Raw genomic sequence first — 14,013 nt, 5'->3', positions numbered from 1 at the left:
AAGACCAAATTTTGTAAAATGTTAACATAAATGATTCAACTCACAAACTAGGCCGAATAATACTAATTAACATTTGGCACATCCCACACACAATTTCGTAAAAGGCAGTAAGACCGAATATCACATTAACCACTTATTGATGTTCGGCTTACCTTATAGATTGTTTTTAGAAAAGTTACAAACTCCCAAAATGAGTCCAATTTCGTGCATTATAACCGTCCATGATCTACTGCAAATGTTTGACCAAACATATACCTTCAAAACCAACCATAATGAATCACACACAACTAGAAGTACTCGATTCCTATGTGAAGAAAGACACCTTCAATCACATAGAATTTTTGGGGGAATTACTTGAGGATCAATACTTTAATTTTCCTTTCCTTTCATTTTTTGTATTATCTATAGAGTGTGTTTGGTTTGAGGGTTTACGAGGGGAGGGGAGGGAATTATAAACAATTTTGTGTTTGGTTCAAATTTCTTTTAAAGGGGAAGGGAGGAAAATGGAGGGGAGGGAAGTCAATTTCTTTTAATTTTTTTTTTTCGCTCCAATTTGAGGGAATTTGGAGGGGAGGGATTTTATTAGGATGTCAACGGGGCGGGTTCGGGATGGGTTTTGCAGGTCCCGGGATCCGCCCCGCCCCGTTTCAACCCGGCCCCAGGACCTGTCCCACTCCGAACCCTCCGGGTTCGGGGCCAACCCGACAAACCTACTTTTTTTTTTAAGAAAAAAATAAAATAAAATTTTTTTTAAAAATAATTTATTACTAAAGAAATATGTGTCAAAGTACCAAAAAATTATAATTTTAAAAATAAGAACAATCAAATATTGACGATAATCCGTAATGATGGCGGTCAACAGTAGTCCTGACTATAAAGAGAATTGTAGGAAAAACAAATGCGAAGATAAATTTGATTTAGAATTAATGTTCTATTTTATATTTAAATTTTTTTAATAAATAAATAATGTAATTTATATTGTATAAAAATATAAATAAATTATCATAATTATTAAAATATCCAGGTTCGGATCCGTGTCTGGGATGGGGCGGGTTTACAGTAAAACTTGTAACCCGCCCCGAACCAAATTTTTTAGACCCGAATCTGCCCCATTAAGACCGGGCCCGGGGCGGATTCGGGGCTAACCTGCCCCATTTGACATCCCTAGATTTTATCAAAAAAAAAAATTATCTGATTACCTATTATACTCTTTACATATTTTATTAGAAATTTTATAACATCTTTCAAAATTTTAATATTTATTTATTTTATTTTTAATCATATCAAATAAGTATTAATATATATTTAAATTATATTATATATTTTGAAATAGTTTTAATTATTTCTTTAATCAAATTTAATTATAATAATTTTTTAATAAATTACAAATTAGCATATAATTATATCTATAATACTAATATTTTACTTCATCTATCCCATCTAACATGAGCATATTAATCAGTTTGAAATGAATAAGTTTAGTTTGAAAATTTGATTTAATTAAGTAAATATATTATTAACATAAGTAATTAAAATTAATATTTATAATTGACTTAGTTTATATAATTTTTTTTCTATATCTATTGTTATTTTCATATAACATTATTATTTATGTGTATTTTTATTTAAATAAATACTTACTTTTATGATTAAAATGAATCACAGTAACTAAATTTAAGTATATTTTAAAATATTTTTATAATATACTTAGTTTATATAAATTTTGTTATATTGTTATTATTCATATGTAAAACTATAGTTATTATCTTTAAAAATATATAATGTATGAAGTATTTGGTTCCTCCAATATGTAATCATGTAAGTTTTGTTTTTATTATAATGAACAAATAAATTTTGTATTACATTTTATAAATAAATTAATCGAATTTTTTTAAATACTTTTATTTTTTTTTTTATTTATATAACATAAGGTTAAAACAGTAAAATTATTATATTTTCTCTTCCCTCCCCTATTTAACCAAGCACAAAAAATATTATTTTCCCCAATATCGTCTCTCTTCCCTTTCACATTAGCCAAACACACTATTACAATTTTAATATTCTTTCCCCTCCCTTTCCTTCTCATCCCTTCTATTAAAATCCCTCCCTTCCCTTCACTCGAACCATACAGACCCTATAGTGTAGAAGCTCGGAAAAGTTACTCTCAAATGATTAGAAATTAAGTTTGTGTAGAATTTATTGATTGTCAATATTTTGTGTGCTTTAACAAGATCAAATCATCTATCTATTCGAATCAGATTCTAAAATGCATTTTCAATTGGTTGAGGCATTCTTGGAGGAAATTGAAGAAAATGTAAGCATTGTCCGAATATCTGGGATCATACAAAGCTATAGTAGAAGATTAGACTAGTTGTTTTTGAGACCATCCATCAAACACATATAAGTTCATAAAATGAGATATTAAAGGGTCGATTAAATCCACTATAACGATTTTGTTTAGCAACCCGCATCGATGAATTTCATAAATTTCTATAACAAAGTCGCTTGTAACAATTGATCCCTAGCTACTTAGCTAATTAAAAATATAAGCAACTTTGTTTTGTTTCTTTTGAGGGAAATATATATATATATATATATAGAGGAATGATTGAAGACACTCAATCAATCATTTAATCATCTAACGGGAATGAAGAACAAGTATAAAGAATTATTCCCTCGTCATTTAAATTAAATTTTTTTTTTTTTTTGAATTATCAAAAGAAAATATTTTTATTTCGTTTTCTAATAATAATAATAATAAAGTAGATCATTTTTTTAACTTGCCAAAAAATAATAATAATAAACACAATATTTTATACAAAAAATCAAATATTCAACTTAAAAATAATATATTTTATATTTTTTATAAAAATTTTTCCTACTTCTTTTATCTAAAAACGTTGTATGAAGAGAGGCAATGACAATAATAATGTCCAGGCACCAAAATTTGGTGGATCCTCTTTCTCTACCTTATCTCCTATGGTGCTTCACGCCTGCCCGCCACCCCCCCCCCCCCCCCCCCCCCCCCCTCCATTATACTAATGTCTTTTTCTTGTTAATTTTCTCTTGTTCACACTCTAGAGAGAGAAAGATATGTTTGTATGTATTTATAGACACAAAGTTAGTTTGAATTAAGTGTAATAGAATAGTGAGCGAATCCTTCTCAAGTTGTCTTCTACCAAACAGGACAGACATCAACAGTGACGCATGCATGCATGCATGCTTTCTCTCTCTCTCATCTCAATTTTCTCTCTCGTATCGTATCTTCACTGGTAATAATAATAATACTTAGTGGGCTCCATTAAAGAATTTTGGTCTATCAAATTGTATTATTTCAAAAATAAGCACTAGTAAGACCCACATAAAAACGAAAGCAAAGAACATGAAAGGACATGGACAAGGACAACCCCATGGTCATGCCTAAGGCTGAGGCTAAGCTTTGCATGTAGTAAAAAGACAAATATATATATATATATATATGCATGCATGCCTGCCTACCTACCTACCCTAACATATATATATATATATGTATGTATGTATATATGTGTGTTCAATATTTCGTGTTTGGTGATTGGGAAAACTGCCGTCCTGTTTCCATTTGGTTTCATACTATTCTCACACTTTTTCTCCAAATCCATTCAATTAACCGAGCAAATTCGGTTTGAATACAAATACTACATATTTTATATTTGTTTGGTTCGGTTCGATTTCGATTTTTTATATTTTTTTCGGTTCAGTTAACCGAACCAAATATATTTATATATTTATGTTATTATATTTTAAAATTTATATTAATAATTATATTCGATTCGATTTTGGTTCGGTTACGGTTCAGTTTCAGTTCGGATATTTGAAATATTTGCAAATATTTTGATTTAATTAGAATTTTAATTATTTTTTAATATATTATTTTTTAATTTCGGTTCGGTTCGAATTATTTGCAAATATTGCAAATATGTTTCGATCAACCGAAATTTTTTGTTCGAATACGATTCATGATTTCGGATATTTGTTCGGTTCGGTTCAGATATCAAATACCTGCATATTTGCAAATATCCGAACCCTGACCACCCTTACTCTTATTATTATTATTATTATTATTGTCTTCATTAATTATTAGTGTCCGTTGATGAATTTGGAAAATAAATGATGATTTGCAGCCGAAAGAAAGAATTAAAATAGGGCCCACCGATTACTATCGAAAATGTTTTTCAACAATAATAAATATTAATTTCGATTCAAAATTGGTGGATAATTCGGCTTGGCTTGTGTATTAATTAAATATTTAAATAATTGGTAATAAGAAAAGAAAAAGCGAACGAATGGCAGCATCGTAGTTTCTTTTTCCGGGTGAGTCCCAAAGAAACATATTTTGGACTTATTCAGACATCTCCCTATTTTTCTTTCTTCTATTATTATTATTATTATTATTATTATTATTATTATTAAGTATTTCTTTTTCTTCACTCCTCTAGATAGAATAGAAATATATATATATATATTAAAAAAAAATTTCTTGATCTCAAATTAATTAACATTTTTTTTAGTATGTCTCGTATTACTTGACATATTTTTATTTTAAGTAAATTATGCCTATTTAAAATATATTTAATAAATATAAATTAATTTAATTAATATAGTGAGTATGTATAACTTAATTATAATGAAATCCCAAGTTGATTGATGCCTTTCCAATCCACTTTAACCCTTAGTTTGTGTGTTTGGATTTGTATTTCAATTTTTTTATTTGAATTTATTAACTAATATTTTAATATTATATTTTTCAATAGAAAATAATATACTCCCTCCGTTCCGGAGCAAGGGTGGTATTTACTTTTTGCGCGTAGATTTTTTAATATTAATATTATATTGGATTGTAGTAAAAAAGACAAAAAAATACCCTTATTAGTATGGTGTAATATAAAAGTAACGGCATTTGTATAATATATTGTAAATTAAAAGGATATTTATTATGTGAAGTAGATAGTACAATTACTAAATTAAGAAATTGTAACCTTGTTTTAAGATGGACGAAAATAAAAAATAGTAACATTTTGTATTCGACATTGAATCTCAACCCTCAAAAGGTATGAAAGGGTAGCTCAATCATTTAACTACATTTTTTTCTATATTTAATTACTACCATAAGCTTATCATTTTTCATTAATTTTGTAATAATACAAAAATAAAAATAAGTAAACTAAATAGAAAATATATATATATATATATATAGGTAATTATTACTCACTCAAAGGTGCTTTTCATTATTTACTATGATAGCAGTAATCGTGGATATTTATTATGATGTACAATACCATAAATCTTTCTTTTCTATCAGTCATCTCTTCTATATTTGTCCATATTGTTATTAAACTGTCACTATTATTTTTGTGTCGGCTTCTTTTCTTCTTTTTTTTTTTTTAATATTTTTTAACAATAATTGGTTCCCGATAAAACGTAAATTATAAATTAAATAAGATAAATAAATAATTATTTTTTAAACTCGTTGCCTCTCAAATATTCTACAATATTTTTGTTTTTATCTGTTTCAAATACTTTACAATATTTTTGAAATAAAAAATAATTAAATATATTTAATTCACACGATATTTTTCTTATTATGTCACCCAAATAAAAATAAATAAATATATATTTCTCACTTTCATCGAATCACTTAATTTTCAAATTATTCTACTTAATACTATACGTTTAAATTCTTGTGTCGAAATCATATATTACACTATGTTTGGAACGGAGAAAATATTATCTTTATAAATATATGATTTTTTTTTAATATAATTATTACTATGCTGAATTTTATAATTCTATCACATATAGTATGACAATACATGCAAATTGTCCACATAATTAATGGTGAAGCAAAAAATTTTATTGGCAAGTGCTGGAATTTTTTATTTTTTTTTAGAAATATATAGTAGTATATATTTTTAAAATATATATATACAAGCAATTAAATTTTTAGTTTGTCTTTCCCGTGTAATTTTTTTTTCAATACAAAAAATAATCATATGTTTAAATAATTATAATTGGACAATATTTGAATTTTAAGAATTATACATAGGTAAACTATTTTTTTTTAGTCCCGTAACTGGACCTTTTATCATTTTAGTCCTGTAAGTGGAGCCTGTCGCAAAGTAGTTCCATAAGTGAAAAATTTTCGTTGTTTTAGTTCTCCGGTGCCGGAGACGTCCGCGTGGCTCGCCGGAGATGACGTGTCCCGCCAGGTCAGCGACACCTGGTGGACACGTGGATTTATTTTTTTTCATATTTTTTTATTTTTTTTAATTGTACCAAATAAAAAAATACAAATAGAATTTTAAAAAATTTAAAAAAATAAAAATAAAATAAAAAATCAACGTGTCCACCAGGTCAGCAACACTTGGCGGACACGGCATCTCCGGTGCCGGAGGACTAAAACAGCGAAAAATTTTCACTTATGGGACTAGTTTGCGACAAGCTCCATTTACGAAACTAAAATAATAAAGGGGTCCAATTATGAGATTAAAAAAAAATAGTTTACCTTTATACATATATATATATATAATACTACTACATCTGTCATGTTATTTTGCCTCATTAGTTTTTACTCAATTTTTAATAGGATAATTTTTTTATAGTTTTTTATTTTCTTTTTCTAATCATTTTTTTTCCAAAAATTTTATTATCCAACTTTAAGGATTTTTTTTTTTTTTAAATACATTATTTATCTTCACAAAAATTTGCATTCAAACTACTATTAAAAAAATATCACTAGTGAAGCGTGCCATATTTTATATTGAGTATATTTTATGAATACATAAAAAAGGTATAAAATATAAAATTTAATAAAAAAATGACGTTTCAAATTTATTAAAAAAATCTAGTTAATTTTTTTTAAAAAAATTAAAATATTAGCAATTTTTAAATCAATACATTTCAAAGCGATATAATTTTTTAAGATATAAGATGTATTGTATTTCTATAATAATTTAACATACAAAAATAAATTATGTTTAAATAGAAAATAAAAATTAAATTTGAAATTTAATAATAAAGAAATAAATTATTTGAACTAAAATTGGAATCAAAATTTATTTATTGTCAAATTAAATTGGTTAGCACAGAAATTGAGAAAAAAATAAATAAATAAATAAGAAATTAGTACAATAAATTGGTGTTTTTGAGACAAAACTGGCCAAATTAAAATTTAAAATATGGATTTTGGACGTATTATTTTAATAAATTGAAAATAGCAATTTTAAATAGTAACAAAAGTTGGCATCAATAGATCAATTTTAGACTCTAGTGGATATTATTTTAGAGTGAGTGTGATTTTACAAAATTTTGTCAATTTTTTTTTGTATTTTTAAAATTACGCTCAAATATTTTTATAATTTCATAAATCTCTGTGTTTTTTAGTCATTTTTGTGTATGAACCAAACTGCAAATGAGTTTTAAAATTTCAATTTCTAAAAATTACAAATACACTTACTCTTCTTGTATTTGACTTCAAATAACAGCAAATATACTAAAAAATGGTTGTTTTTCATCGGTAATGGATGATATGGTATACGGGGATGGACTCGTGACATTGTGATCTTGATGCTGCTAAGTCTTGCCTAAGTTTGGCGGGGGATTTAATTTGGGTTTTGTCTTAATAAGAATAATAATAATAATTTAGGAAATCCGAATACTCCCAATTAATTATTATGAGTGAGATGAGATAAGATGCAGAACAAGCGATTGGGCAATTAGGTTAAGTTGGTAGCTAAATCCAGTTATTGTGTTAGTTTGAATGTATAAAATCAGGTGGTGGTAAAAAATGCAGAGAGGTGGCTGTGGCTGTGACAGAATTAAATGGGAGGGAATTAGAAATGACAAGTTAGAAAGAATTGATGTTGGAGAGGGTAAAAAACATTCATTAAAGGGAAGCCTGTAAAAAGGCAAAGGCAAAGGCAAAGGCAAAGGCAAGAAAAAAACATAAAGAAAGAAAAAAGCAAAAGCAAAAAGTAAAAGTAGAAAGAAGCAGGAAGGAAATTGAAAGCAACTCAACATTTCAGATTTCCATTTCCTGTCTGAGGCTGAGGCTGAGGCTGAGGCTGAGAGAGGAGAGGTGGCATGGCATGGCATGGCATGTAATACTAATACTAATACTAATACTAAATTATTGAGTAAGTAGAATAGGGTACCTACAAGTTACAACGTAGTAATAATAGGACTAGTAACTCCCTCCGCGCAGCAAGGAATTAATTAAGGAAAGGAAGCCCATCCGACATCTCTACCGTTGATCCATTTTTTAATAACCAAACCCCATTGCCCATTGCTAATTTGCTACTTACATACATACATACATATATTTCGCCTCCTCCTTCAATATCTCTCTCTCTCTCTCTCTCTCTCTCTCTCTCCTTCTTCTTCTAACAAAAGTAGAGCAACAAATAACAATGGTGCTAGCTAGCCAGTGAGTGGTTGGGTTCCGTAACTGTTTAGAAAAGATAACATAACATAGCATGAGCCTTCCGCCGGGGGCTGCACTGCCTTCTTCACTTGCGTCCTACGGTTATGAATCTCAATCTCATTTCTGCAGCAGATCCTACAGCACCGCCGCCTCCGCAGCCCCCGCGCTCCTCCTTCAGCTGCGACCGACACCCTAACGAGCACTTCACCGGCTTCTGCCCTACTTGCCTCTGCGAGCGCCTCACCATTCTCGATAAATCCTCCTCCAACACCCCTTCCTCCTCCCGCCGCCCCTCCTCCGCCTCCGCCGCCATCAAAGCCCTCTTCTCCAAACCCAGCACCACCAATTTCCCCCCTCCCCCGCCTCCCGCTCAAAAATCCTCAAAACCCGCTTCGTTTTTCTCGGAGCTCCGCCGTACCAAGTCCTTCTCCGCTTCCAAGAACGAAGCAGCATTCGGCCTAAATTTCGAGCCCCAGAGAAAATCTTGCGATGTTCGGGTGAGGAATACTCTATCCTCGCTCTTCACACTCGACGACGACACCAAAACTGGTGCTACTGCTGCTATTAGTAATAAGCCCTCAATCCCCTCTTCCTCCTCTTTCCTTAACCACCATTCTACCAAACAAATCGAATCTTTCGCAGCCAATAAGCCCGTCCTCGAGGAAACTGAGCACGAGGAGGATTTCAAAGACCCGGAAGGTGTAGATAATGGCGGTGCTGTGTATGATAATAGCAACGCCAGTGAAGGAGATGAAATAAGATCTGTTCGAGAATCTCAAAGTGGTGAGGAGATCGTGCAAGAGCAGGTTGTGGATGTTACCGAGATCAAGCCTATGAAGGACCACATTGACGACATTGATTCTCAGGGGAAGAAGAGCTCCGGTGGGGGGTTTTGGGCGGCGGCGTCTGTATTCAGCAAGAAGTGGCACAGATGGAGGCAGAAACAGAAGTCCAAGAAGCGAACCAACGGTAATAACTTTGCAACATTGCCTGTGGAGAAGCCAATTTCCAGGCAGTACCGGGAGACTCAGTCTGAGATCGCTGATTATGGGTTTGGAAGAAGGTCTTGTGACATAGATCCGAGGTTTTCTCTTGATGCTGGGAGAATCAGCTTTGATGATCCAAGATATTCATTTGAGGAGCCTCGAGCTTCTTGGGATGGGTATTTGATGGGAAGGAGCTTTCCTCGGATGGCTCCAATGGTTTCGGTGATGGAGGATGCACCTACGGCCGTGCGCGCTGATATGCAAATCCCTGTGGAGGAATCATCGGTGATAAATGAGGGCGAGGCTGTGCCTGGAGGAACGGCGCAGACGAGGGAGTATTACACTGATTCCTCTTCTAGGAGGAGGAAGAGTCTTGATAGGTCTAGTTCAATTAGGAGGACAGCAGCAGCTGTGGTCGCCGAGATTGATGAGCTAAAGACTGTGTCTAATTCAAAGGTGTCACCAGCGACAGCTGATTCTTTCCATGGGGCAAAAATGATGGTGGGAGAAAGGGATTTGAATTCACACTCGTTGAGGGATGATTGTTCTGAGACGTTTGAGCTAAGTAGCGGGGTAAGGGATAATGGCTATACTACTATGAGTAATGGTAATGGTAAAGGTAGTGGGGATAGAAAGGAGTCGAAAAAGACTAGGAAATGGAGTTGGAAGCTATGGGGTTTCATACAGCGGCGAAATAGTGGGAATAAAGAGGAGGACAATGAGGATAAATACAGCAGAGCTGCAAATGGGGTGGACAGGACATATTCTGAATCTTGGCAGGATTTCAGGCGGGATGCGAATGGGAATGGGGGTATCAGGGGCGGTGGATTCAATAGGAACATGTTCCGAAGCAACAGCAGCGTGAGCTGGAGGCATGCTAATCACATAGGAGGGGGCGGGGGTGGGGGCTCTCTTGGTAGCATGAGGAGATCCGGATTAGAGGCAATAAATGGGCATGGGAAGAAGAAGAGGGATGATTTTGTATTGGAGAAGAATTGGAGTGCTAGATACTCTCCTCCGAACCATGTTGATAATGGCCTCCTGCGGTTGTACCTGACACCGACGCCAATGAGGAGCAGCAGCCGGAGAGGTGGAATGGGAATGGGGATGGGTAAAATCAAGTCAGGTAACTCTCATTCAATTGCGAGAAGCGTGCTGAGGCTCTATTGATACTGATGGTGATGTTGAGAGAGAGTCCTCTAGTGTTCCTATTTTTCAATTGACATCATCAGTTCTGCTGCTGCTGCTACTACATTTGTGTTGTACCAATTGAATGGAGTAGTTCATTGTTGTTTGGAATGAATGCATTTGAATCTTTTGATGGTACGATGTTATGACTTTTTATTACCGGAGGTGGTATGGTATAATAATGAGAAAGATGTGTTATGTTTCTTGATTTGATCATCCCCTTTCTCTCATGGTAAATGGTTCTTGAGCATCTTTTACGCTAGTATATGATGTTAGAAGTAAACCCCAATTGGTAGGTTGGTACAACATGTTTTTTCCTTTCTCCCTATCTGGAAATTTATAGTGTATGTCTTTGGTTCAACTGGTAATAATAGATAGATAGATAGATAGATAGGGTGTTGGGGAGCAAATTTAGATGATGATTCTTCTTCTTCTTCTTCTTCTTCTCATGATTGTTAGTTAGGTTAGGGTGTGAGCAATGATTGTTGGCGTAATTTGTGTTGAGTGGTGATGATTGTTTCTACTTGTTGTCAAAATGAGAGTGTGATGTGAGTGAGTGAGTGATTTCAGGGAGGCAGGCAAAGTGAAAGTGGATGATCATGATCATGATCCATCATCCACCTGCAAATTCAAAACTGGGGCAGAATGAATTTTGTCTCCAGTCTCCTGTGATGCGGTGTCACTTTGGGCTTCAAAGGGAATAAGTAATGTTCATTGATTCAATTCTTTCTTTCTTGTCCAAGCCAAGCCAAGCTGCCCCTTGATATGTAATGTATGTACATCAAATTCAAACCTACATGCTTTCGCTTTGCAAACACATGCTTATGTTTGCTACCTTTGCTTGCCACTGGCCAACCCAAGATTTCTTTTTGGAGTGAGTGAGTGGGTGATGATATATATACATATACATACAGAGTGTAAAGAAAGCAGAAAGAAAGAGCAAACTTATTGGGATTGAGGAGGGAGCATTGACCAGCTACTTGAATACTTGTTTTTATTATTCTGTCCTGCACATATTATGCATGCTATTTATTCTATACGTTCGTTACCTATGAATTCTGACACTAATGAATGATATTACAAGTGATGGAGGTGGTAACACTACACGACCAGGGCACACCCATCACAGAACCAAGACAAAGTGTGAAATCATGAAAGATGCAGCAGCACAGCAATCTCAATCAGCACATAGGAGAGGAGAGGAGGCTTAAGGAAAGTCAAAAGGTGCCTCCACTGAAAAATACAACAATTCCAACTTATGCTATAGTGTTGTGTTTAGTTGGTGAATCATCATGATGAATCCATATGTGTTTTGTCAGTAAAGAAAAAAGGAAGATGGAGAAGATCAAAAGATGAACCCAACCAAAGAGAGGCCAGTCTCATAATCCCAAGGCAAGGCTAAGCAAGACAAGACAATATCCACCATATATCATATGATTAGCATTAGTATTAGTATTTATTAATCAGGCTGCAATGGCATCATGAATAAGTGATTGTGAGTGAGTGAGTGAGCTAGTGCAGTAGAACCAACATAAAGAAGAGCCACCCAATTTACCTTGCTTTTTCTTCTTCCAATGTACCCACCCCCACCCCCACCCTCTTTGTCAAAAAGGTCATGCACTCACTTCTTTATTCAATTAGCAATTAGCAATTAGCAATATGCAGTAGAGCAGAGATTATTGAACGTGGAAATACACCAAACCAAAACAAATAAAATTACCATTTGGAATCATATAGTATATATAATTTAGCTTTAATCTCGTCCGTCAGTCCGTCCACATTAATCAATCAGTCTCTGCTGCACTACTTTACTTTGACTGCCTGCCTGCACCAAACTTCTTATCTATTTATTTATGATTCATGAAGCAAGCACCCCAAAATTGATTTTTGCACAACAAAGGTACTCATTCACTCACTCTCTGGTTGGAGGCAAAGAGTCAACTAGCTCTCTCTCTCTCACACATTTTCTTCAGGAACAAAAAACTTCAACTGAATCATTAAGGTACAACCATTACAAGAGCTGCAGAAAGGTTTTAGATTACAAAAATTTGGATCAAACTCATCCTCTATTAGGCAGCCTTTCACACAAAGATGGAACTGCAATGAATCCTGAAGATCTTCATAGGAATTTGTCTTTTTTGCCACATATTTAACTTCTTCTTTATCATCATTATCAATTTGGCTTATAGTTATAGATGAAAGCCGTGTCTGCTGGCCCATGCAGAATATAAACATTTGAACAACAACAACCAAAATAATAATGATAGTAATAACAATTCACACGTGTTTCCCACACCTCTTGGAAAACCACTCCAGGCCAGGGCATTCATGCATGCTTCCTAAGGTTATTTCCCATGGCATGATATTAAATATTGTCTCAAAAGTTGTTTTGGCTTCAATGTCCATCCATCCTTTGAAACTTGCTGTGCCACCGATCTCATCAAACTTTCAGCTAAAGATAAAGAAAACAGGAACAAGATCGCATTGCAGATCAGCAAAGTAGCTTTTATCTAGTTAAGCACATGAACTAGCTACAAGTTGAGTCTCCTAGCCAAATGTTCTTCCTGCAGTTTTCAGGTTTTCCAATTTCACCTGAACAAATTTGGAATTTTCAACATGAGGGAAGAGTATTCTCCAACCAGGTTTCTAAAAGGGGCGAACAAACATGTATTTGTGTTCAATCCATCTAACGTTAATAGTGGCGGGTTCAACTTGTTCATGAGTTCCATTGTTTACTTTATTGTGCTCTCCTAATAATATTCATCATAATATTCAAGCTGTTTGTCCCAAATAATCTGTATGTCGATGAGATAAAATTATATATATATGTATGGCTGTATGGAAAATTATGCAACTTGCTGAGGAAAAGATGAGTATACACTAGTTCTAGGATTAAACAAAATGAAGAGCTACAAATGAAAATAAAATCTACGCTATTAATAGACAAGACTCAAGACTCGGCAACTAATTCTTAAAAAGATGCAACTAAACCTCCACTAAATTAACCAACTCAATTGACTAGTTCCAGATAAAGTAAGGAACTAAATTTTTTGCCCAATTAATGATAAAATGACATAAAACAATATGCACTAATTTTTATCAATCCCCCTTAGTGCATGCTTGGAATCAATGACTCCTAAGGCTGCTCTGAAACATTCAAACTTGGATTTTTCCAAAGCCTTCGTAAATATATCGGCAACCTGATGAGTTGAAGAGACTGCCTTCACATCAATATCACCATTAAGAACCTTCTCACGAACATAATGATGACGAACCTCTATGTGCTTTGTTCGAGCATGAAAAACTGGCTTTGAGGCCAGTTTGACGGCACTCTCATTATCACATAAAATACCTACAGCATAGTTGATCTCCCCAGAGATG

The 14,013-nt window shown here is 33.4% G+C and overlaps 2 protein-coding genes across 2 annotated transcripts in view; one reads left to right on the top strand and one right to left on the bottom strand.

Moving 5' to 3' along the window:
* LOC127248395 (40S ribosomal protein S26-3-like) overlaps window positions 1–14,013 on the bottom strand; it is a 63,071-nt gene that overhangs the window by 46,139 nt on the left and 2,919 nt on the right. The window lies entirely within an intron of this gene.
* On the top strand, window positions 8,320–10,848 carry LOC127248393 (protein OCTOPUS-like). Its single transcript, XM_051270705.1, has one exon. It carries the CDS (start codon window positions 8,563–8,565, stop codon window positions 10,612–10,614), a length of 2,052 nt encoding a protein of 683 aa, XP_051126662.1. The 5' UTR covers window positions 8,320–8,562; the 3' UTR covers window positions 10,615–10,848.

The sequence above is a fragment of the Andrographis paniculata genome, unplaced genomic scaffold (genome assembly GCF_009805555.1).
Source record: "Andrographis paniculata isolate CXL003 unplaced genomic scaffold, ASM980555v1 Contig34END, whole genome shotgun sequence".
Lineage (NCBI taxonomy): Eukaryota > Viridiplantae > Streptophyta > Magnoliopsida > Lamiales > Acanthaceae > Andrographis > Andrographis paniculata.
This window is presented reverse-complemented; position numbering and strand designations above follow the sequence as displayed.

Coding starts and splice junctions, on each gene's coding strand:
- LOC127248393 (XM_051270705.1), top strand. CDS start 8,563: ATGAATCTCAATCTCATTTCTGCAGCAGATCCTACAGCACCGCCGCCT.